Raw genomic sequence first — 22,662 nt, forward strand, 5'->3', positions numbered from 1 at the left:
TATTTATTCCACAGTGAGATCCATTAGGCCACCAAGATAAGGGAATGAGAAATACCATGTACAAGAGCACTTGGTGCAGAAATACACTATAATTTTATCCTTTGCATTTTGTCTGGGGCCATGTTTTGCTCCTCACTGGATTGTTTCAATGGAATAAAGCCATTTTGTCTAAATATTAAAGCCAGAATATGTCAGAGTTTTCTAGGTTAATTGACCAAAACATGAGGTGTAAACCGATTTCCTGTTTAAAGATACTTAATGTGGGTATTTTTTGAAAATGTGTAAAGATTTTAGGGGCATACACCTTTGTCTTCTCAGTAAAACTCAGGCTCCTGAGTCCTTGCAGTGCTTTCAGAAAACTCAATCCAGACAAACATCATCCTAGACAAATGGGGAAATATTAATTTTCCAAGAGTTATCAGACACTGGAGCACTGGAAGTGATGAGTAAGCATATTTGTGAGTCAGTAGCCTGTGGCAGAACAACAGAAAGTTAATGTAATGTGGCTGAATATGTATATTTGACTGAATAACCCAGACCACTCTGAAGCCTTGGAAATTCCAAAAAAAGTAAGATTTCAAGTACTGTCAAATAAAAACCATAGAAGATTAAAAAAAAAAAGGTTTTGTTCTCAACATAGAGTTTGCAATAGTTTCTCTCTTGTTTATGTCATGTGAGTAGTATTGAAGCTGGCATGGGATTATGGATTGGCACCCTAATCCCTGGGAGAGGCAACTGGAATAGTAACTGCCTGAACAGATCTACTCCAAGGGAAGCTTTGGCAGGGAGGTGGGACTGCTGAGGTGACCCTAACCCTCTCCTGTCCAGTCCCAAATTTCCATCTCTAATTTGCTCCTGTATACATGTGTTTCTGATTTTCAGATGTATGAATATTCTAGTGTAGCTCCAGGGCAATGGAGGTTAGCCCCTGCTGAGGTGAAACCTTGGAATCTGCTTCTCAGTTACACTCAGGTCTCTTGATGCCACTCAGGCAGTTGAAATAGTCCTAAAGTTAATCACAATGTAATATCCATTTAAATCACCTTTATTGCAGCCAGAGTAGTCTGAAATGACCTTAAAAACATGAGTCAATTGACTTCTATTGATGGAATACACCATAAGCAACCTATAATTGTGGAACTCTAGGAGGGGGTCTCTAATAGTGCTTGGGGTTGGGATCAGGACATGAGGGTGTCCTGTAGCAGCTCAGCAGGATCAGAGCTTGAGACAATGAAAATGACCTTTCATTTTGTCAGCTGCAAATGTCCCATCAGTTCCCTTTGACTTAGATGCAAAGAGGCACTCAGCACAGTCAGGCATCACAAACTATGGTGCTTTTCTCACATCTGCACCTCTTTTTATTTACTTGTAATATCATGGTAACAGTTGTTTAGAGGGTTGGTGAGACATCAGGCTCCAAAATTCTGGACTATTAATGTGTAGCACTATATGCAAAGAATGTTTAAGATAACTAGCTGACCTTTGTTAGCTCCTGAAAGTCTCCTTCAGGATTACTCCGTGCATGCTTCTGTGACATTTTTACAAGACAGTCATTGCAGCCATGTATATTCTCTGCCTTTTGTCCCAAATGGAATAATTTGTTAAATTCCATGTCCTTTTACTTTTTAGTCTTGTTGGAATTGAAATTATTCCAATGAAAATAGTGTTCAGATATGTTACTCTTTCTTCCTCCAAGAGGTTTATGCTTGCCATAAAGTTACTGGACTATGAATATCAATGTCCTTTGTAGCATTAAAAGTGAGTGTGATTCCTTCTCTCTTACTGGCTCACTTTCAAGGAATCTTGCTGAGTCTGACAGTGTATGGCAGGACATAAGCAGGTCCCTGCTGGATAACTGGTTGGTTAAATAAAGGTTAGGCTCCTGGAGAAATGGGAATGGGCATTCTCACTTAGGAGGTGAGCAAGCTATGGAGTAATACTCCTTAACCATAATCACAAGTCCCTTTCCACTTGTTAAAAAAATATGTAGGAACAGTCTGTGTATAATTTAATACTTCATCTTTTGTAACTATTTTTGTAAGCTACTACTCATGTTATTCTGTTATTCTCTTTTCTATTAAGCACAAAATAACTAGACAAAGTATTAGTTAATAAAAGTGACTATGAGAAGAATGCTTTTTCTTCTTCTGACTTCTCACATTAAATATTAGACATTAAAGAAGTGAAACTATTTTCAAGGATTATTCATAATTAGAGTATAATAAAAGGGCTTATATGAAAGTGAACTTGTATAGGCAGCTATGGTCTAATTCAGTCAGGTGTGAAATGTTTCCTAAAACCTATTGATTTTAGTAAGTTTTTATATATATAATACTTCTAGAAGCAGTTTCCACCTATAGAACATATTCCATAGCACAGAGTCTGTTCTTACCTCATGTCCTAGAAGTTTACAGGTAAGGTTTCAAAAGCTGATGGTTTTAAAGATGACTTAGGGATTGTTTCCTCCATGAGTTAATACTGATGCCTTGAAATCATACATGTGATTTGAAAATTTTATACATGTAAGAGCATCTTCCTTTCCTCCCCAGTCTTTCATGGATTTTGAAATTACAGCTACATATATAAGTGTATATATTGTATATGGGTGGGTGTGCATATAAAGCTCATGTAGTCCCATTGGCCCCACATCCAAGTAATTAGCAGTACTGGCATGATTGGCATTTTTAATATCTCTTTCTGTAGGAATTTCAAATTGTAGTGCCTGTTACTAAGCTACAGGAAATGGGTAAATATCTCTAATTAGTCTTCTCAGTGTGTCAATCCACAGAAATTATCCATATCATAGGAAGGTGCTACCAAGAAAAGAGTATTTTTTTTCTTTCCCAAGCTAGCTTTTCACTGTACATTTTTGCAGTTATATGATTTCACAAAGTAACCAGTACCTGTGAGATATTATCTTTGCCTTGCTCCCTAAAGGTAGTAAATGATGGCAGAGAAAACTGTTAAAAGAAAGAATGTTTAAATACACTTTATTTCTCCTTTCTTCATTTTCCCTACTACCCTGCAAATAATCAAATGCAGTATGGATATGATGAAATATATTGTCTAGAAAATGTTTTAACAAGTCTTTGATTCTCAGTTTGGTTGTCTTTCTCCATGGAAACAATATGATTCCTAATCTAGAAAAAAAGAAGATAGCTGGCATCAAAGAAGAGAGATAGGGATAGAATCTCAAACTATGCTAGAGTGATTGAAAAATTATCTGTATTTATTATCTAATCTCATAAGAAATTAAACAATTTGAGTCCTTTATTTTTTCTTTTTCCACCTTTCCAGCATCTATTGCCATCACACTGAGATGTGTTCTCCATTTCTTTTGGAAAGCAAGACTCTGATTTTGCATAGGAAAGATTAAAGACAAGGAAAAAGGCACAGTTAAAAACAGCAGTACAAATGAAAACATCTCAATAATTCTTAAGTCTCTGATATTCAGCAAACAGTAGCAGGACTTATATCAGCTCCACTTCTCTGACCTAGAATGTATTGAAATCAGCTGATATTTGAAGTGAATAGGAAATCACAATGTGTAACAGAGGTAAGCTGAGTTAACACTCTAAAAAAGAAAAGAAACAAATATTGTCAGTGAGAAGCTACTGATTCATTTTTTCTTATAAACTCCTAATCTCCTGTAATCTCTTCCTGTCTCTGAGTCAGAAACAGCTTTTCTAATGAAAGCATGTAAATTCTCCTTATTGTTTTTGCCTTCAAGTATGTTGAGTTGCATCTCCCACAAGCAAAGCTTTTCTCACTCAGTGGAAAAGAGATGCAAAAAATCCAGTTCAGTCTTTGAGGCAAGGAATCTTTTGATCCTGTTCCCACTGTACCCTCTGAAGTTTAATGGGTCAAAACTAAAACGGGAAATAGGACTTGGGTGGATTTCAGAGGGTGATTCTTCCGGTTCCTTTTCCTTACTTGCTTTCCTTCCTGTCTTGGTTTTGGGATATTAATTTCAGAAAGTTATTGCTTCAGAAGGACCCTCTCAACTACTCTATTGCTGGTGCAGTTGTCTTCTCTTTTGAGAACACCTTGTGCCTTACAGACTTGCAGCAGGCATTGAACAACCTGCACACTTTGTGTGACTGAAGTGGGAAATGGTGACATGGTTCAGGTATAGTTGCTTTTAACAGATTAGGAGCAGGAAAGAAAGTCCTGTTGGGAAGTGTGGGAGACAGCTTTGTGGAGGAGACGAGTAACTGTGAGTGACTGAGAATCGTTCCCAGTCTAGCTCTGGTTCACAGCCATTATGTGGCAGATAGCATGTATGTCTTCTAAATATAATTGCAAGCAACTGTTGCAGTTGGCCCCTGAAATCTTATTTTATTTACTGGGTGAAGGACCAGAGACAGTTTGATCAGTGAATATAAAAGAAATTTTTCCCAGTTGCCTTAAATGGGAAGCTGGCTTTGGTACCACGAGTAGGCAGGGTTGGGGGCACAGGAGATCTATCAGCTTATTTATCTAAAGAGAGAGATTTCTGTTGTTAGAAATCACTCTGGTCACTTAGATGTTTCCTTGCTGTAAGCAACTTCACATAAAATAGGAGTGCTGATTAGAGTTTTCACTTCAAATCCAGTACTAAAAAGTGTTTGATGAAAGAGGTGGACTTGGCATCCAAATCCAATTCTGTCTTTTGTTTCTGTTAGCATATGGCGCTTTAAATTTCTAAGTGTGCAAAACTTACTTGAAAGAAGAAGCTGCCATAAAATTCAGCCAAGGACTCTGGCAGATCTCTATCTCTGCTTTCCAAGAGAAGAGAACTGAAAGATCTGTCTCATTAGCTGAATTCATGGACATGTTTGTACTCATGAAGATTATTTTGCCATACTGGAGGGCCAATAGATGTTCTGGCGACCCACAAGGGAAAACAAGAGAACTGTAATTAGATTACATAGAACAGGAAAGGTTGAACAGGCTGAATAATTGATCCGTGCTCTATCTATATAGAGTCTGACTTTGAACTTACTGCTATCTGGCATAAAACTCCAGACCACTGGCTGCAGATAATCAGCTGGGAAGAAAAGCTGTGTTCCCATTGCTCATAGGAGGTAGTTATCTCCCAGGAGGCTTGAGTTCCTAGTTCACAGTTTCCAGCTGATAAGTCATTTTTATTGTTGGATTTCCCTGGAAGTGTCCTGAATGGAATGAGAGGAAGGGCAGAAGGTCCTGTCTCATAGATGCTCCATATATTGTGTATATGTATATATGTGATATATATATATATATGTGCTCTTCAGTATTTCTAAAAGAAGGGTATTTCAGAACTTTTTTTATTGAAAAATTTAGCCTAGAAAATTTATAGGTGTGGATTTTCAGTTACTTTTAATTTAAGATTATCTGTTTTGTGGATAGACTGAGCTGTGTACTAAGCACTGTAGTCCAGCAGAAACATTGATTTAAATGCTGCCTTGGAGCAGTGTAGCTTTTTGTACGCAATAGAGAGCCCAATAATTGGAAGACTGAGTCTTGGTCCAAACAAATCTCCTCCTCTTTCTTGTATATGGTTTCCCTATTAACATGTTAATTTTTCCATATAGTATCAGCATATCTGTTATCCTGTCTGCATCATGAAAAGGTAATTCCTTCCTTCTTGCCTTTCTTGGTGGGATTGGGTGTTTATGTCCTAGTTTTTGCAAGTGGGAGTGGCCTTCAGGAACTGCAGGACAAAGGTCGGGAGTGAGGTGGATGTACACTTGGTAAAAGAAGATCAGATCTGGGAATGGGCCTTAAGCAGACTGGGCACACATAAATCCGTGGGCCCTGGTGGAGTGCACTCACAAGTGCTGAGAGAACTGGAAGATGTCACTGCAAGGCCACTCAAAATGAAGTGGGCACAAACCAAAACATGAGACTTTTAGCATGAGAGTGACTGAGTATGACACATCATGCCTAGAGAATTGTGCAAACTCCATCCTTGGAGGTATTCAAAAGCTATCTGGACATGGCCCTGGAGAGCTGGCCTGCTCGTGAAGAGTCTTATTAGTGGGACAGGGATGGACATCATGTCCTCCAGAGATCCCTTACAAACTTAGCATTCCACGGTTTTGTGAAAAATCACAGAAAAATGCATTTGCAGGTAGATTACTGGAAGTTAATATGTGTAAGCATATATTTTACTAGAGAAAAGTGATTAAAATGCTACCATTATGTGGTTCTTGCAAAAGGATTTTTACTAGGTAAATTATTCATTTTTCCTCTAATTTTTCCTGTTAGATGACTTAAGAACATAAGTCAGTTCTTTGCATACCAGTGGTTGCAGCTGGTTTTTGCTATAATCAGGAGATCACTTACTAAGGGATCCAACATCTCCATTCACAGAGACTAGCATAGCCCATGAAATATGCAATCCTTAGATCGACTTGCTGGTCAGAGGAGCAGAAAATTTCCCAGAGATTCCTGATCAGCCAGGCAGTTCCTGTAGAGCTCAACACAAACAGGCATCATTAACCTCAGACAGCCATTAATCCACAAAGTTCTGTGCTGCCTGTCTTATGAGTTAAGAATGAAAAGGACATTTTAGAAGAAGCATATGATTACTTTTCAGTAGTTTTGTCTAAAAGATTATTGCTCGCTCTTCTGCTCAGGCATCATGCAGTGCTGAAATTGCTTCTTTTTTTCCTGTTCATACCATCTTTTTGCTGTGTTCTCATTGCTGAACACAATGGCTATTTGTTAGGTCAGAATGACACGAGTCCTTGCTTGAACAGGCATCTGTGCTGCCAAAATGAAAAGAAGAATGGTTAAAAGATATTAGGAAAAAAAGAAACTGTGAGCCAGAATCACTCTGAGGGCAGGCTGGGCTGACTTTCTCAGGGTATCACAACAGCAAGTCTGGGTTTTTTCCCAAGAGCTTTTCACGCAGCATTAATGATGTTGCATAATTTGCAAAGCAAGGTTGAACTTTTGGAATAAAATTCACAGGATGATACTTTGTATTCCAATCACTGGGTAAAGAATAAAAACTCTTCCTGCCATCCTGGCTGCTCTGCGACTCTTAAGTAAAATGTACAGAGAGAGATGGAAGCCTGGCAAGATTTTTCTTAATACAAAGGTGAATAAACCTGAGAATTTTTGGATACCATCCCTGGAAGTGTACAGGACCACATTGGATACGACTTTGAGCAGCCTGGTCTAATGAAAAGTGTCCCTTCCCATGTCCCTCTCCATGGCAAGGAAGTTGGAACTAGGTGATCTTTAGGGTCCTTTCCAACCCAAACCATTCTATGATTCTGTGATAGCCTTTGTTAATGAAGGGTCTAAAATATCAAAGAATCTGTAGGAAAGGTAGCATTTAAAATTTACAAGAATAAACCTTACCATCAGAAAGCAAGTGCTTTCAGAGAGATTTAACTGCAACTGAAACTCTCAGTTCTCTTCTTTGTATTTATGTTCAATCACTTTCAGGGAAAAAAAAAGATAGTTAATGTTGCATCACTTTGTAAAAGAAACAATAAACACTTCCTTCACAAAAAGAAATACCTGAGAATGTAGAGATAATGATAATGACTAATAGTTGGTCTTTTAAATTGCTCCTGCCTTGGAGGTTTCATGTCATTTTCCAACAGATGAACCTTCATGTATTTTAACAGTGGATAAACTGGTAAAGTTTATAAAGAAGGAAGATGTTTGTCAGCATAAACTAGTAAAGTTTATAAAGAAGGAAGATGTTTGTCAGCAGCCATCAAGCTGGTAGATCTCAAATTGTGGCAGCACTCTGTCTATTCCCTCCAGGGTACATAAAAGCACCACTGTGCATGCTTACCCATGAGCTGAACTGCAGGGACAGTTCCCTGCAGTTTTTTATTTTCCCACATCCATGGGTTAGCTCTATTCCCATTTCAGACCCAGACACATCACCATGTACATGAGCTGTTTTGTTCAGATAAGAGGTCCCCTTAAAATCACTGCAACAAGCTCTGTGTTTAGGCCACTCAGTGTGTGCATCACGAGCTCTCTGACTGGTCCTCTGGGTCATTTTTTAGATTTTGCTATATTTTCTATCTTTGAAGCAAGAAGCATCTGCCCATTCCTTGTTAATTGCTGGTCAGTCTGTGTTCAGCCAACAGGCAGCTGGTGGGAATGAGATGTCTGTGAAGGTTAAACACATTTCTCAGTCACGTAAGGGAACCAGCTACATTTATTGATGTTTAAGTGACAATTTCAATCTGGGTCCAGCTGTCTAGCAGGATTGTAGAGTGAACTGAGATCATGGGCCTCCAGATAGGCTCCTTTTGCTGTGTGTGTTTTTTTCTAAGCTGGAGAAATGCAATGTGAAGAGCAAGTGTTGTTTTTCTTTATTTTTTTTTTTTCTTAAATGGCCTGAATATGATCCTTGAGTCCTGAATGTCTCAAGCATTGAGTGAGAGACATTCAAATAATACTCAAATAATCTCCTGGTTTTTTCATTTCAGGAAGAGACTGCAAAAAATTGAGTGGTGGATTTTTCTTTTAAACCCTATGAAACAGTAATGTCTAAGCAAGTGTAATGGCTGAGTAATGATATCAGCAACATGTTCAAGAGTTTTTTTCTTTGTTTTTTCTATGCAAAACAAATAGCAAGAGCCACCTCCTAAATAAATGCAAGTACTTTCTTAGTTAAATGCCACTGGACACTGAAGAGGTGGGCTCTGTTCTTAAAATCACCAGCAGCACTTCCAATGGAGAGTAAATTTACTGAGTAAATATCCCTGGGGAGAAGCTGCTAATTAAGGAACATGTTTCTAAGCCAGCTGCTCCTAACTGAGAAAACAGTGGTTCATTTTTAAATATCTAGGCTATGAAGAGGGACACTGCCACACTGAAACTGTGCAAGTTCCCAGAGATATATTTTGTGGTAGACATGACTGCATAGTGTCATGTGTTGTTCTGCAATCAGGAGTGAACAAACATTTTTACCTCATTTGCTGCAAATGGCTTTTGAGCCAATACTTTATTTTTTTCTAATTTAATTTTTTTTTCATAATTGCAACATCAGTAGCCTCACTAATGTATTCCACCCTTTGTATAATTTATGCTTTCCTTAATTATTTTCTCTTTCAGCTACAGCTTGGTTGAGTCTGGAGAATGCATGTGATGGTGTAGTTAAAGTCTAGCAGTCCAACAAGGGTGACTGCCAATTTGAGACAGCTGTAAGAAGCTTTCTTGCTCCTAAACAGTTTCCTGGGTGACTCTGAGGCAGCAAGACATGCAGGGGTTGTCCAATGCTCTTTTATCTAATGCAGTGTTTCACTATTTCATGCAAGCACATTTACCCCAAGCCAGAGCTGTCAGCTGCCCTGGTTTAAACGTGTAAGTGATGCTACACTATGGTGATAAATTTGTACGTTTTACATGTGCCACCCACATGTGCTCCTTGAATTAACCTCAGCTTCTCTGAGCAGAGCAAGATGTCTCACCAGCTGCTCCAGCCAGTTTAAGTCATTAAAAAGTGCTGTTGAAGTTGGCGAGAGTCGTTGGGTTCAATTTGGGCTTGTTTAAAACCGGTTTCCATAAATAAAGGTCCTGCAGAGAAGTCTCAGACTCACACAGATAACATTCCCTTCCTTGCTGTTTGGTCCTTCAAGATGAAATGACACAAGACTCGTGGTCCTGGTGACAAGGCTGACAAGAATTTGACTTAAGAATGATGGATTTACAGACCAAATTCCTGATAATTGATTTCACTTTTCTGCAAAGCTGCTTTAATCTTGTTGCCAAATACCTAGCACTGGCTGAGGTCTTTCAAACAAGCGAGTCTTTTCCTGAGCTGGAACATTCTGTGTAACATTTTCCCTTTTCTGGGTGATAATTTAAAAATTACTGTTTGATTTTCACCACAAGCTTTGGCAGTCCAGAATGAATGTAAAGTTGGAGGGCATAGGCCACAAAGCCAACAGATTATTTCTGATATTCCACTCAGATGCGGTTGTAGACAGAGAGAGAAGAAAGGCAGCTCTCCTGCTGACATGTTCAATCAGCACAGCTTTGGGACATAGAATATGTAACCATGGCCACACTATTTCTTCACAGTGTTCAGTCTGGGAATATTTTTTTTTTTTTTTTGTTCTTCAGACTGAACACTTTGAAATCTCTAACCAGTTTTGTGTCCTTATTACCAGTAGACATAAGAGCTGCTACAGCAGCTTGTCCTCAGAAAAAGAAGCGGTTTGAAGGCACCATGCTGTTCCTGTAGCTGCCTGGAGGTTGGTTAGGCTGGCACTGATCATTAGTGTTCTTCTAGCAAGTACAAGTGTTGGCCTCCATCGTCACTGAAAGAGTGTCCTGGGAGTGTTTTGTTTCAGAAAAGCCACGTCAGACTTAGTCACCAGCATGGGATGGCATAAATCATGCCCTTTGGTCTCTGTTTCCCAGGACTTCCCTCTGCAGAAGGGAAACCCCAGGAATCCTGTTAAAATGGCTCTTAGCTGTTTGATATCTTCAGGGGGATGTCAATCAGCCCCACAATCACGGATTTTAGTGCTGCAGGTTGCAAACTGAGGACCACAGCAATGTGCAGAGAGCCAGCTTTGACTCTGGCAGTGGTCTCATCCCAGCAGCACGGCAGCCCACGTGGAATCAATTCCTCAGCAAGGGCTGAAAAGAAGCCACGCTGTGCTCGGTAACTCTGTGGCCAAGCCAAGCCTGCCCCCCTGTCAGGCTGCTCTAGGGACAGCATTCCAAGATGAAGGGGATGGGTAACTACAATCATCATGTGTGAATCTACTCTTACCTAATACTGCTGGGGTAATGAGCCCACTAAAATTTTCCAGCCCAAGGCCAAGAGAAGGATATCTTCCTTTTCCTTTCTCTCTCTCCCTTATTGACTTAACAATTGCTCCAGCAATTCAACGTACATTAGAGAAGGAGTGCAACTGGTTGTGCATTGCTTGAGCATTATGACACCCCAGGTGTGCATGCTCAGACATGGAGAGCTGAAAAGAGGATGACAGGCATGACTACAACAAGACTGACAGAAATTACACTGCTCATGATTAGTGTGAACCCCTGTTGCGAGGCAAAAATGATGCAAAATAGAGAATAGGGAGAATAGAGCTGGTTTATACACTGATTTCCATTTGCAGTTTCTGACACTGGGCTGATGTGATGGAGAAAGTCAGTGGACCAGATAATCAAAATTCAGAGGACAAAATAAAATTCTTAATAATAATCCTAATTAACAATCCATTTATTTTGCTTGTCAAGTAATAAAATGGCAATTTAATCTGCCAGGAAAATTATCCTGTAATCTGAAGCAGAAGTTTTAGTATTGAATGCAAAGCAAAATTAGCTCTCATCTACAATGGTGAAAATTCAAAAGAACAACAGTAGATAAGGTCATGTACTTCTGGTTTATATTAATACATATTTGACCCCAGGCAAAGTACCAACTTGAATTCAATAGTTTTGAAGAGCAGCTGTCCATAAAAAGAGTTGCCACTGGAACTCAAAGCAATTTGATAAAATAAAATTCCATTCACCGATCTCTTTACATGATTTAATGTGAAATTGCACCACTTTAGAAAGTAAGATCTGTTCTCAATGGATGCCAAGAGCCTCCTCCATTGTCTCCCAAAAAATGGAACAGATGGTTTCTGGTTTAAAATCACTGCTTCCGTGACAAAGTCAATGGGTAAATCCCTGTTTGCTGCAGCTGAGAGCCTGGATAGACTGCATGTCATGCTGGCTCCCTTTGAGCACAGATGTGCTGGTTGTTGTTGTTGATCACCTGCATACACCTGCATACATAATTATAATTTTATACACATGTGTGTTCGTGGCCTTCAAAAAGAGCAGAGAAGTTTTTTTTCACATTTACAAACTTAAATTCACAGACCACACCCAAGCCCTGTTCCATTTTGTGCTTTACATCCCTTTCAAAGGCTCCAGGTAAGAGACAGCCTATAAAGAGCTTCTGCTGAGACATGAATTTTAGTTTGGACCAGTCTGTTAGACTACCATATCTTAGTTCCAGTTTACTCTGTGTGGTGATCTTGGCTGTGGTGTCAGGGTCAGTCAACCTTTCTGCTTTCTATCAGCTCTCCCACTGCCCAGAGCAAATCTGAAGAACTTCCCTGCATTGGGCTTCTTTTCTCATGCATTTCTAAGTGTTTCTAAGATGTTTACACTGTTAATCCCTGTTGATGCATCTCCCACTCAGTACCAGATAATGTGATGGTGATTTAGTTTGGACCTTTGAGTGTGACAGTCATGGTGATAGACAGCACCTCCTTGCCCTCACTATGCAATGAGGGCTGGGAGCTCTTCACTATGGTTTGGGGCAGCTGAATTGGGACCTATAATATCACACTGAATAATTTAGCAGCTTTTACTGACCTTGATGTCTTCACAAATTCCCCTCTAATGTCCATAGCTATGTGTGAGAATTTAAATGCTTTTCATCGCTTTTTTTTTTCATTTTCGCTTTAAAATTTCTCCTGGTCCAGCAGACTTCTCAATCAGCTAAAATGCCTTCATCCTAGAAGTTCATTCTCATTTTCCCTCTTGATTTTGAAAGCTTTTTTTCTATCCTACAAATCCCAGAGAGCGTCAGTGCTCATTTGGGACATACTGAATTTTGTAAAACTTTTTTTTTTTAAGTGAAGCTCTTAGGAGGAAAACATCCTGGCAAGATAAATGGAGGGGGAATGATCTTAACTGGAGTAGGTATTCCATCTTGAATGACTACCAACTTCACTGTGAGGTGTGTAGAGGTGGAAAAATTCCTGACAATTTTCAGAGCAGGGAATAAATGCAGGACCGTTTCTCAGGGTTGGGGTGCTGTCAGCATTTATTTTCTCTTTGGGAACAGTTTAAAACAGCAATAGAAAAGCTTTTGAACTATACAGTACTACAGTTCCATGAATTTTGGTTGCTGATGCATAAGAGTTCAGAAATTTTAAGATTTTTTTTCTTTGCTACTCAATTCCCAGAAAAGTATGCTTGAAAGGATTTTACCAGAATAGATCCTTTTTCTTTTAGATTATGCCATATGTAGCTCCATGTGTGTATATATCTATATCATCTATATCTATCTATATCTATAATCTGTACACATTTCCTGTAGTCATTTGATTGAAGGATTCCTCATTTCCTTGTGCATTTTGTTTTGTTACAGTACTGTTATTTATCAGAAGTCACAATGCTTATTTTGATAGCAAGACTGAATGAGATGTTTAGCATTCATTTTTATATGAATTACATTAATTCCTTGAAATATGTTAGAAGTAAAGGTACTTCTTTATTTCATATAACTGATAACGTGAGTACAAGATTTTAACTGGAATTATGTTATAATTCTTACTGTTGTCACTGTTACATCTGGATGAAAAGAAATTATAAAACCCCAGCATTATTAGTTTAGCAGAGCAGTGCAAGCCCTGCATGCCCTCTGCTGGAAGTGATCCCTTGCAGGATGATGTAGATCAGCTGTGGCAGTGCTCAGTGTCTGACCTGCAGACGGACACACTTGCCTTTGATATACTTAGTTACTCATTAAGTTATGTGTTTCCATAGCAGTTTGTTAACCCAGTAGGAAGGAAAGCTCCTCCAGTGCATTATTTTCTTCACACTTTTCATTACAGCTTGAACTCTTTCAACCTTCTTCTTGACTTATTAACCTTGTTACTCCATAGCAATAAAAAGAAAATTAGTTATTGGTTGTGGAAAGTTATTGAATGATATCACATCACTGACACGGGTTTTATATGTACAATTTTTCTCTGCTTTTAAGGAAGTTTACAGGTCCGATACAAGCTGAGTAAGGATGGGCTCCTCATTTTCACCATTGACTCTGGAAATTTTGCCAACCGAGAGCTGCACCGTGTGAAGATTAACAGGGAAGGCAGAGAGCTCGTCATTCAGGTATGGCACAGCTTGTGCTGGGTGGCAAATAACACTGCAGGCCACAGACGCTGGCACAGGTAGCCCAGAGAAGTTGTGGATTCCCCTCTCTGGAAGTGTTCAAGGCCAGGTTGCTCTGAGAACCTGTCAGTGGGTGCTGTCCCTGTGCACAGCAAGAGGGCTGGAACGAGATGGTCTTTAAGGTCCCTTCCTGCCCAAGCCATTGTATGATTTATGAATTCTGGGAATCAGACTCCCTGATCTCAGTGCCTGATCACTGGCAGGAGGCAAAGGTTTCACACTCATCCTGCAGCAGAACAGCCCTGTAGCTTCAAGCAGAGCTCCATCTGGACCCTCAAAGAGTGCCCAACAGTGGTGTTTTCCATTGTAAGGTCTTCCCTTGCTTCTGACAAAATGTGAATTAGGAAACACCTTTGGCCAGAAGTTCATCTGGACCACTGGAGTGCTTTCTGGGGCTTAGGAATGTCTGTGTGATCTGTAGTCTCCATTGAAACACACAGTAGGGATCATGGAAAAGCTGCAAAAGGGAGAAAAAAAGATGAGGAATTCAATTTTGGTTAGGGTATATTTCCCAAAGGAGAATGTGACCCCAGCTGCCTTATCCTCTCACAGAAAAGGAAAAGCTGAGGGAATGCAGGGTGCAGTCAGCATGTACATGGCAGTGCCCCATCCTAGAAACTGGAAGCAAGCCATGCTGAGTGTGACAACCTCAAGAGGGACAAAACCCCTCCTCTGCCTTGTTCCCCTGCATCACCTGTTTTTCCAAGGTAGGGAGAAGAGGACCGTCTTGCTGCTCCTTCTGCTTTTCTTCTAAGGCTAATTATAGCCATCCATATTGCAAAACAGGTTGGCTAGATCTGGGCAAAAATCATTTAACAAGGAAAGGTGGCAGAGTCTATAGAGGGGTTGTATCTTAAGGGATAGAATGAAAAGATAGAAACACACAGCAGTGTATTTTTTTCTCGCTACAGTTTCCATCTCTGGGTGGTAAAATCACACATCACACAACTACAGTGGGTAGGCCTCATTATCTAAGAAGAAGGGTTATGCTAAAAGCCAGGGTTTTCCTCAAGTACCAGTCTTCTATTGTCTGCTGCTCTGTGGTTTTCTTCTGTGCAGAACTAATTCTTCACAATACATTTCTAGAGTGGCCTCCTTTGAGTGTATTTTGAAGTGACTAGACATGGATTTTGGGAACCAGGGAGATTTCAGGGTCAAACATTTTAAGCTTTTCTGCAGGGGAAGTTTCTTCAAAGTCCTTTATATGACTATTCTGGTATACCTTTCAGCTTCTCATGCTAAAATCAAAGCACATCCACTTTGCTATCTTTAGAAACTGAATCACACTTGGGGGCAGAATTAACAGATTGGCAGCTGACAACATTCCCAGAAGTTTGCAATGAGTACAATGAGATCTAAAGGTGTCCATGTGCTGTTGTACTGAAGCAATTTTATTGACCTTTTCCAGGTTGATCAAGTTCTCAAACTCAAACACAACTTTTCTGAGATTGATTTCAAGGCCATTAAGTCACTCACCTTGGGCAAGGTCACAGGTAGGTTCTACTAAATATACTCCTGAGATGTTGCAGTGCTGGAATTAGTCTGTGCTGTGTGTTGGGTTTTTGATAGAATTGGGGGTTTGTTTGGATGGTTTTTGCTGGAAGAGTTGGCCTGAACATTCCAGTACTCTATTTATATATCTCATCAGTGCAAAACTTTGGCAGCTTTACTTGTTTGCATCGATAGCAATATTAAGTGCTCCGACTGCTCCCTCCAGTGAAGTGATTCATACAGCCTCTGTGGCTGCACAGGGCAGCATCTTAGCCTAATGATACCATTTTGCTGACTGCAGCTTCCTCCTCTCCAGCCATTTCTGTTTCCTAATGATAAGAACAGCACAATGGAGCCTTCATCCTCTCTGCCCTTTTTTTTCACTGCCAGTCTTTTTCCATTTGAATTCTGCAAGGAATATTGCACATAGCACTTAGGCCACAATTCTGCATGTTCTGTACATGTTTCGTTGATCTTTACTCCTCCACACTAGAAAGCCATTACAAGCCCTGGAAAACCCTGTCTGAAATTTGGAAAATAGAACTGCTCTTTTTTATTGTCAAGTATGTCATATTCCTTTATATTAGAGTCTTGTTCTTTCCCAGGAAGATTCTAAATACAACCTTCTTTACAGACATTTCAGTCCTTTGTTCAAATTGGACCTCCGTATCAAGCCTGACATCTGAGTCACTATGCAATTTTATATGTTTCATTATTAGCACACGAGGCCTGTGGGACTGGCAGCTAGACAGGCTCTACAGACATCCCCTGGTGCCTGCTTGTGCAGTGTAACTCTGGAGAGTGATAATAGTGCATTCTGCATCGTGTTTAATTAAGTAGATTAAGAGCAGGACCTGATTATCCCCTTAGTTATATATAATGGGGTTTTTTTTCAGAATGCAGCCGCCTTCCAAGCCTTTGTGGACAGGTTTGGGAACCTGACAGTTTTCAGCCCAATTCAGAGCTAAGCTAAAATTCCAATTTTGTCAACGTTTAGCTGTAGTGCTAAAAATCTAAAAGAACATTACTCATCCTGACCTCTGCCTAGAACTCGAGCTATAGACACCAAATCAATAAAGCAAGGATTTTTTTTTACCAGAAAGATGGAAGGTAGCACAAAGCCCTTCAAAAATGTAGCCAGAAAGCTGACATGGTGCAGCTCAGCATTATGGAGAGAAAGTAGGTTGAGTCACAAAAATATTATTAACTTCACAAGTGCAAATTGTTGCAAAGCCAAAAAGCCCAGGTGTATCTCCAAAGGTCAGCCATTCAGTTCCACTGAACACCGTTGACTTTTACACTTCCTTTATTTCTGTCTTGCCCCAAAGTTTATTGGGGTTTTGTTTTAGTATAACAATAGTTCATATTCTGTAATGGCACTAAAGCCATAAGCTTGGCCATCCAGGTGGTGAAATACTATTGCCATACTGGAAATGACACAATGCATCCCAGCAAGTCACTTTAATTCCTGCTTAATCCTAATCCCAGTTTCTTTTACATATGTTACGTGAATTTCCCCAAACTGTTTCTTCTGTATTAGGATTTAATTTTCCAGGTTTTATCCCACAGCTGTAGCTATGCTGAGTCCTTGTGCCCTCAGAAAATTATTGACCTTCCTCAGTCTTCTCCCTCCAGGATAAACACTCCCAGCTCTATCAATCCTCTCTTCACAGGAGAGATGCTCTGGTCCCTAAATCACCTTTGCAGCCCTTCACTGAACTCACTCCAGTAAGTCCATGCTTTCCTCCCACTGGGAAGCTGTCTCTCTCTGCAAAGCTGCTTACCAGCTGCTCAGCCCCAAACCAGTGCTGCTGGATGGGGTTCTTTCTAAACCAAGTGCAGATCTTCCCATTTCCCTTGCTGAAATGCAGTGTTCTTGTTTTCTCATTTCACCAGCTTGTCAACATCCCTCTGAATGGTGACACAACCCTCTGGTCTACCAACTGCTCTCCACCATGTTTTATCTTCTCCAAACTTACTCAGGTTACACATTATTCCATGATGGAAAGAAATAAAACCAAACCAGAAATTTCCTACTGCTGCAGTGTTAAGAGTATTGCTTTGTTGTACAAAGAGGAGAGCTAGACATTGTCATTTTGGGGCTGTGGAACTTACATAAGTATGTTAAATCATTATTTATCCTGGTGTATGGATAAAATGTTGACTATGGCTTCTTTTAGTGATGGCTCACCAGGTGAATATGGGTGACTTAATCCAGTATCTGCCCAGTTTTTCCTTCTCACTGCTCATCCCCTCAGCAAAGCATAAAACTTCCAGAGGCATGTGATGCTTTGGAGTAGACGTAGGCTTCCTGTAGTGTTTATTTTGGATGCCACTGGGGTTGCACACCTAAAGGCATTCATTAGAAAATTTAAGTTCTACTGAAAGAGAACCCTGTAAAAGTTTTTCTGTTCTACATGTCCTACATATCCATGCTATAATCTTCTAAAAATATGTCTCTCTTCTTTCCTGTCACATTCCTGCTCATTTGTCTGCTCTAACAGCCTCATCCTGGCTGCCTAATCAGATGATTATACCACCTTCTTTTTTGATTCCACCATTAATTTTCCACTGACTGGGAAATCTCAAAGAGGTCTTCCAGCAGGACATCATGAAAGCCTGAAACTCCTTCCTCACCAGATTTTCTTATGATAGCCATTTCAGCACAGCTGGAACTTTTGAAAAGCGCACTTTTATAAAATGACCAGTTTTTTAAATAATAGTGGTTCCCCTGCTTCTACGCCTCCCCACCCCAACCCCATTACACCTTCTTTAGGTACTTACACTCCAATATTTTTTATCCTTTTCAAACTGGCTATGTTTTTTTCCAATGGCTGCCTCATTCACAGCTGCAACTGTGAATTCTAGGGGGGAAAAACCCTCTGTTTTAGGCAGAGGAGTCTCACCACGAATTGAAAACATAGGGACAGTCACTCTGCCACAGACTACTTGAATGACCTTGGGTAAGCCATTTATGTGCAGATATAAAGGTAAGCAGGCATTTTATTCCCACTGGAACCAGTCTGAGCTTTACTATCTCCCTTCTCTATCAGTAAAGCATAGATAATAGAACAGCGCTGTATCAGAGGGGTGCTGGGAGGATAAAAGCATTAAAGGCTGTGAGCTCTTCAGATACACAGTAATGGGACCATATAGCTGCCTTGGAAAGATCAATCTAAATATAAGTGTGGCTTTGAAGACAAGGGAGTAAAAGGAAGCATCATTCAAGTAGCCAGCAGATGTCTGTTGAATTCATCCTCACTGTACCCAACAGCAATAGGAAAATATTATTATCTTGTGGTTTGTTGTCATTTTTACTTCACAAATATAGAGTCAGGACACAAAAGGACCTATCCAAAGTTCATTGGTATCAATGGGAGTTTTTCCATGGATTTTAGTGAGTACTGGCTTCAGGCCCCAAGTGGGTCATACACTTTATGGCAAAGCCTCAGTGAAATTTTAACCAGAGTCCCAGTTCATTTACTTTAAGTGCTCCTTGCAGAGATCACACTGCTGTATTTAACCACATGAACATCCTGACCTAACTGTGAGGCTGGCTCTGCTTTGAGCAAGGGATTGAACTGCATGACCTTCAGAGGTGTCTTTGAACTTAAATTATTTTGTAATTCTCTGATCTCATCTCAGAGACACATTTGCATTTGTTTAGGTGTTGTCTACAAAAAGCTGTTATCCCAGTGGAAAATACAATTCATTTGTTTGCAGGTTTACTTTAATTAATCCTTGAAAACTTTTTACTGTGCCCTAACATTTCTAAATTTTTCACCATTATTGTCCCTGGGAAAAATGATCTCTGATGCAGAGAAGTGAATTTCATTGTTTGTGTATTTGTGTCTGTGCAATTTAATAGTAGTTAGTAGTTGTGTGGGAATACCAGAGTAAAAGGGTAGCACTGAAAGGATTCAAGAGGATTTTGAAGAAAAAGGTTGCAAGTATTTCTTTAGAACCTATTAGTGTTGAGCTAATTTATTTGTGTCTTCAAAGTGATCAATTAGCAGTCCTTCCCACACTGGTAGCATAAATGATTGTGTATTCTAGCACAGGAACATGATATTTTTTATCTCTAAAAGCCTGAGCTAAAACACACTCAAGTTTCCACTGAGTCATTCAGCTTTGATATAAAGTGTACATAAAAGAAAGTTTATCTGGAAAGTAATTTTATTAAAATCATTATGTAGGTGCAGTACAATTCTTATGATTTCTACAATAGCTTTTCTTATTAAAAGTTCATGAGGAGAAAATGGAATCTGTACACTGAAGAGATCACAGAGCCGTTTATCCAAGAATATTATATAGGGGTAGATGATAATGGGATAATTAAATCACAAGGGGTAAATTGTCATTAACTCTGAAATACAAAAGTTGCCTTAAAGAATTACCTCCTTTTAGAGAGTTTCTATGAAAAATACTTAAGTCCATTTTTTCTTCTACTTTCTTTTTTAAATGGAAAGACATTCCTGTTTTTAAGCTCATCATATCACAATTTATGGTTTAAACAATGCAATAATATCTGCAAGAGATATTGGCTGGACTCTTCTGGTGACTGCAAAGTTAATTTCTTTGCTTCAGACTCTTCTTGCCCTAAATACCTATTTCTTCGACCATATTGTGAACAAAGATCTCTTAGGTGAATTTTGGGTGCCTTTAGAAGTCATTGATTTTCCTCCTAGTAGCATAGTAAAGCATTAAGGAAAATGGAAATTACTACATGACATAAAAGACCAAGATGGCAAGCACCTAAATTAAGCAAATTTTGGCTACCCCAGGCAGTCCAAGGTCTAAGCTAATGCTATGAAGTCTCTATTGAAAAGAGGCCAGACCTATTCCAACTTTTTCCCCAGCAATATCATTTACCCTATGATCATAACACCATGCTTAATATTTAGGCAGACAGTGCTGGCTAATAGAGTCCAAGGTCATCTGCTTCTACCCAGAAATTTTATATTTAGACTGAATTCTTGCTACTTGAGTTGATTTTAGCTGTCTGCTTCTGGGACAAGCATATATTGTACATCAATATATGCTTTTTGTACATCATCTCTCGATCTTTTTGCATATTTTCTTCTCTTTATAGATGTCTTCAGCCCATGCAGAATCACATAGGACTGGTTGTGTTGTGACAGATTAGGATTCACATGTCAAATATGACATGTTAACAAATTTCACATTGCAACTCCAAGTGCCTCATTTTCAATGATAAGCTGTCTCTGAGAAAACATAATAAATGCATGCCTTAAATTATCTCTGCAATGCCTAATGAAACAAAAATCCTTAAATGTTACACTTGGCACAAAATGTTCAATTGCAACAAAACAATTCCAGGCTCATTGAGCTCGTTTGGGCATTCTGTTCATTCCTGGGGAGCCTCATGAGGAGAAGTGCCTTCCCTTTGCTCTTGCTGCTCCTTGCTTTTTCAGAAGTGCTTGGGAAGGGCATTGCATGTCAGAAGCCTGTCCCTTGTTCAAATTCATCCTGTCAATAAGCAAGAGTCAAACTGGTTGACCTCAGTTGTTACCAGGAAAATCTTCTGTGGTTTTCTCTCCACTGTAATTGTCACAGACTCACACCAGGAAATTAGATTATTCCATAGTTATATTTTTGGGTTCCAGGCTAACCCAAGATACACTTTCTGCCCTTTCTAACTGGATGATTAATATCAGCAATGTTTACTGAGATTGTTGATGGACACAGCAGCACATTTCTCAAGGTACCTGCACAGTGCCTTGCAGTCAGCTCTTCTGAGACAGGTGCAGTGTGTGGAGGCTACAAGTGTCTTTTACCTCAAGGTCGTGGCTTCAAATCTGGTGACAATGTCCAAGAAATAATCTTGCCAGTCCTGTTCAGCACTTGGGCAAAATGAGGTTTAAGTTTCTGAGTGACATGAAAATAATGTTGATAAGGAAATAACAAAAATATATTTAAAAATGTTTATGTTCCTGTTTTACACAAAGATATCTTTAGAAAGAGAGTATTTTACCCACTTTCCCTGCACAAAAATAACACTTTTGATTTGTGTTTGATTCCAGTTACCTTGTCCTACTTGTTATCATTTACTATGTCAATTTGCTGTATCATTACTGAGCAGATTGATTCTTGGTCCTAGAGAATTCTCATGGAATTCTATTCATGATGAAAATTAACTTCCCATTACTGAGATACGAAGACTTAAAATTGCTTTATCTAAAATCTTAAAACAAGTGTGTTTTTTTGTGGCAGAGGTGTATAATGAAACATCAGGGGAACAGGATGTCTGATTTTCTGAATAGGAATAAATCAGCACATAAGTTATGTTGATACCTATAACATAGATACAATCTATAAAGTTTTAAAAATACAACCACATGTTAGTCTTAATCCTTGTTGTTATGGAAAGCCATTGTAAATACATGGAAAACCAACATAAAGCTTGCTGAGCTGGGACATTGCAGGCAGCTTCCAGGGATCAGCTACAGGACCCAACAAGAAGCCAGGCCAACTTATGCACAATTCAGCAGATAAAGCTTAAAAATTACTTCCTAAATGTAGGGGTAAACTTAATTTGTGGAGAATGAGCAGTTAAATCACTAAAAGCTGAAAAAGATTGCCTTCTTATTCTCCATGTAGAAATTAGCCAAAATAACTTATTCTCCAGTGCTGGGAACAGAAATGAAATGCTAAAATGTCAGAAGATCAAAGCAAGCCATCAGCAGCAATTCAGTGTGATTTTCCAGACCAGTGAAATGCGTGGAAAGATTCCCAGCACTGCCAGGTCAGGGGAAGGCCACTGAAGTTTCTTATGACCTTGGCTGCAGCACAGACCACAGAATTTCACCGAGTTGCTTTTCTCACTGAGCACTGTGTCACATAGTGAAAACACCTTTTGGAAAAACATTTTATTGTGATGCAAAACCTGCAGAGGACAGAGTGTCCTTTCATGAGGCTTTCATAGAGCTAACCGTGTCATTATCACAGATTTACATTGTCCTCTCAAGAATTCAGAGGACAGCACAAGTCGTTCAGAACCAGGTTGTGCAGCTTTCTTGTTGAGAACAGTGGAAGCCCTCCTTTCTGACAGACACTAGGCACCCACCAAAGCTCTATGATAAAGAAAACTGTATCTGTGCATGTGGAATTGTTACCACAGGACTCTGGGGTTGTTTTCGGTTTGTTCTTTTGTTTTCTTTTTTTTTTTTCAAATTTCAGTCTTTCAACAACAAATCTCTGAGTTCTCATTCATGCAAAGCTTGCTTTGACAAA

At 39.4% G+C, this 22,662-nt stretch overlaps 1 protein-coding gene across 1 annotated transcript in view; it reads left to right on the forward strand.

Moving 5' to 3' along the window:
- CNTNAP5 (contactin associated protein family member 5) overlaps positions 1–22,662 on the forward strand; it is a 269,119-nt gene that overhangs the window by 230,575 nt on the left and 15,882 nt on the right. Inside the window, exons 20-21 of the mRNA XM_063161822.1 lie at positions 13,727–13,857; positions 15,326–15,410. Coding sequence (XP_063017892.1) covers positions 13,727–13,857; positions 15,326–15,410 — 216 coding nt within the window. The remainder of the gene's footprint in view (positions 1–13,726; positions 13,858–15,325; positions 15,411–22,662) is intronic.

The sequence above is a fragment of the Melospiza melodia genome, chromosome 8 (genome assembly GCF_035770615.1).
Source record: "Melospiza melodia melodia isolate bMelMel2 chromosome 8, bMelMel2.pri, whole genome shotgun sequence".
NCBI lineage: Eukaryota > Metazoa > Chordata > Aves > Passeriformes > Passerellidae > Melospiza > Melospiza melodia.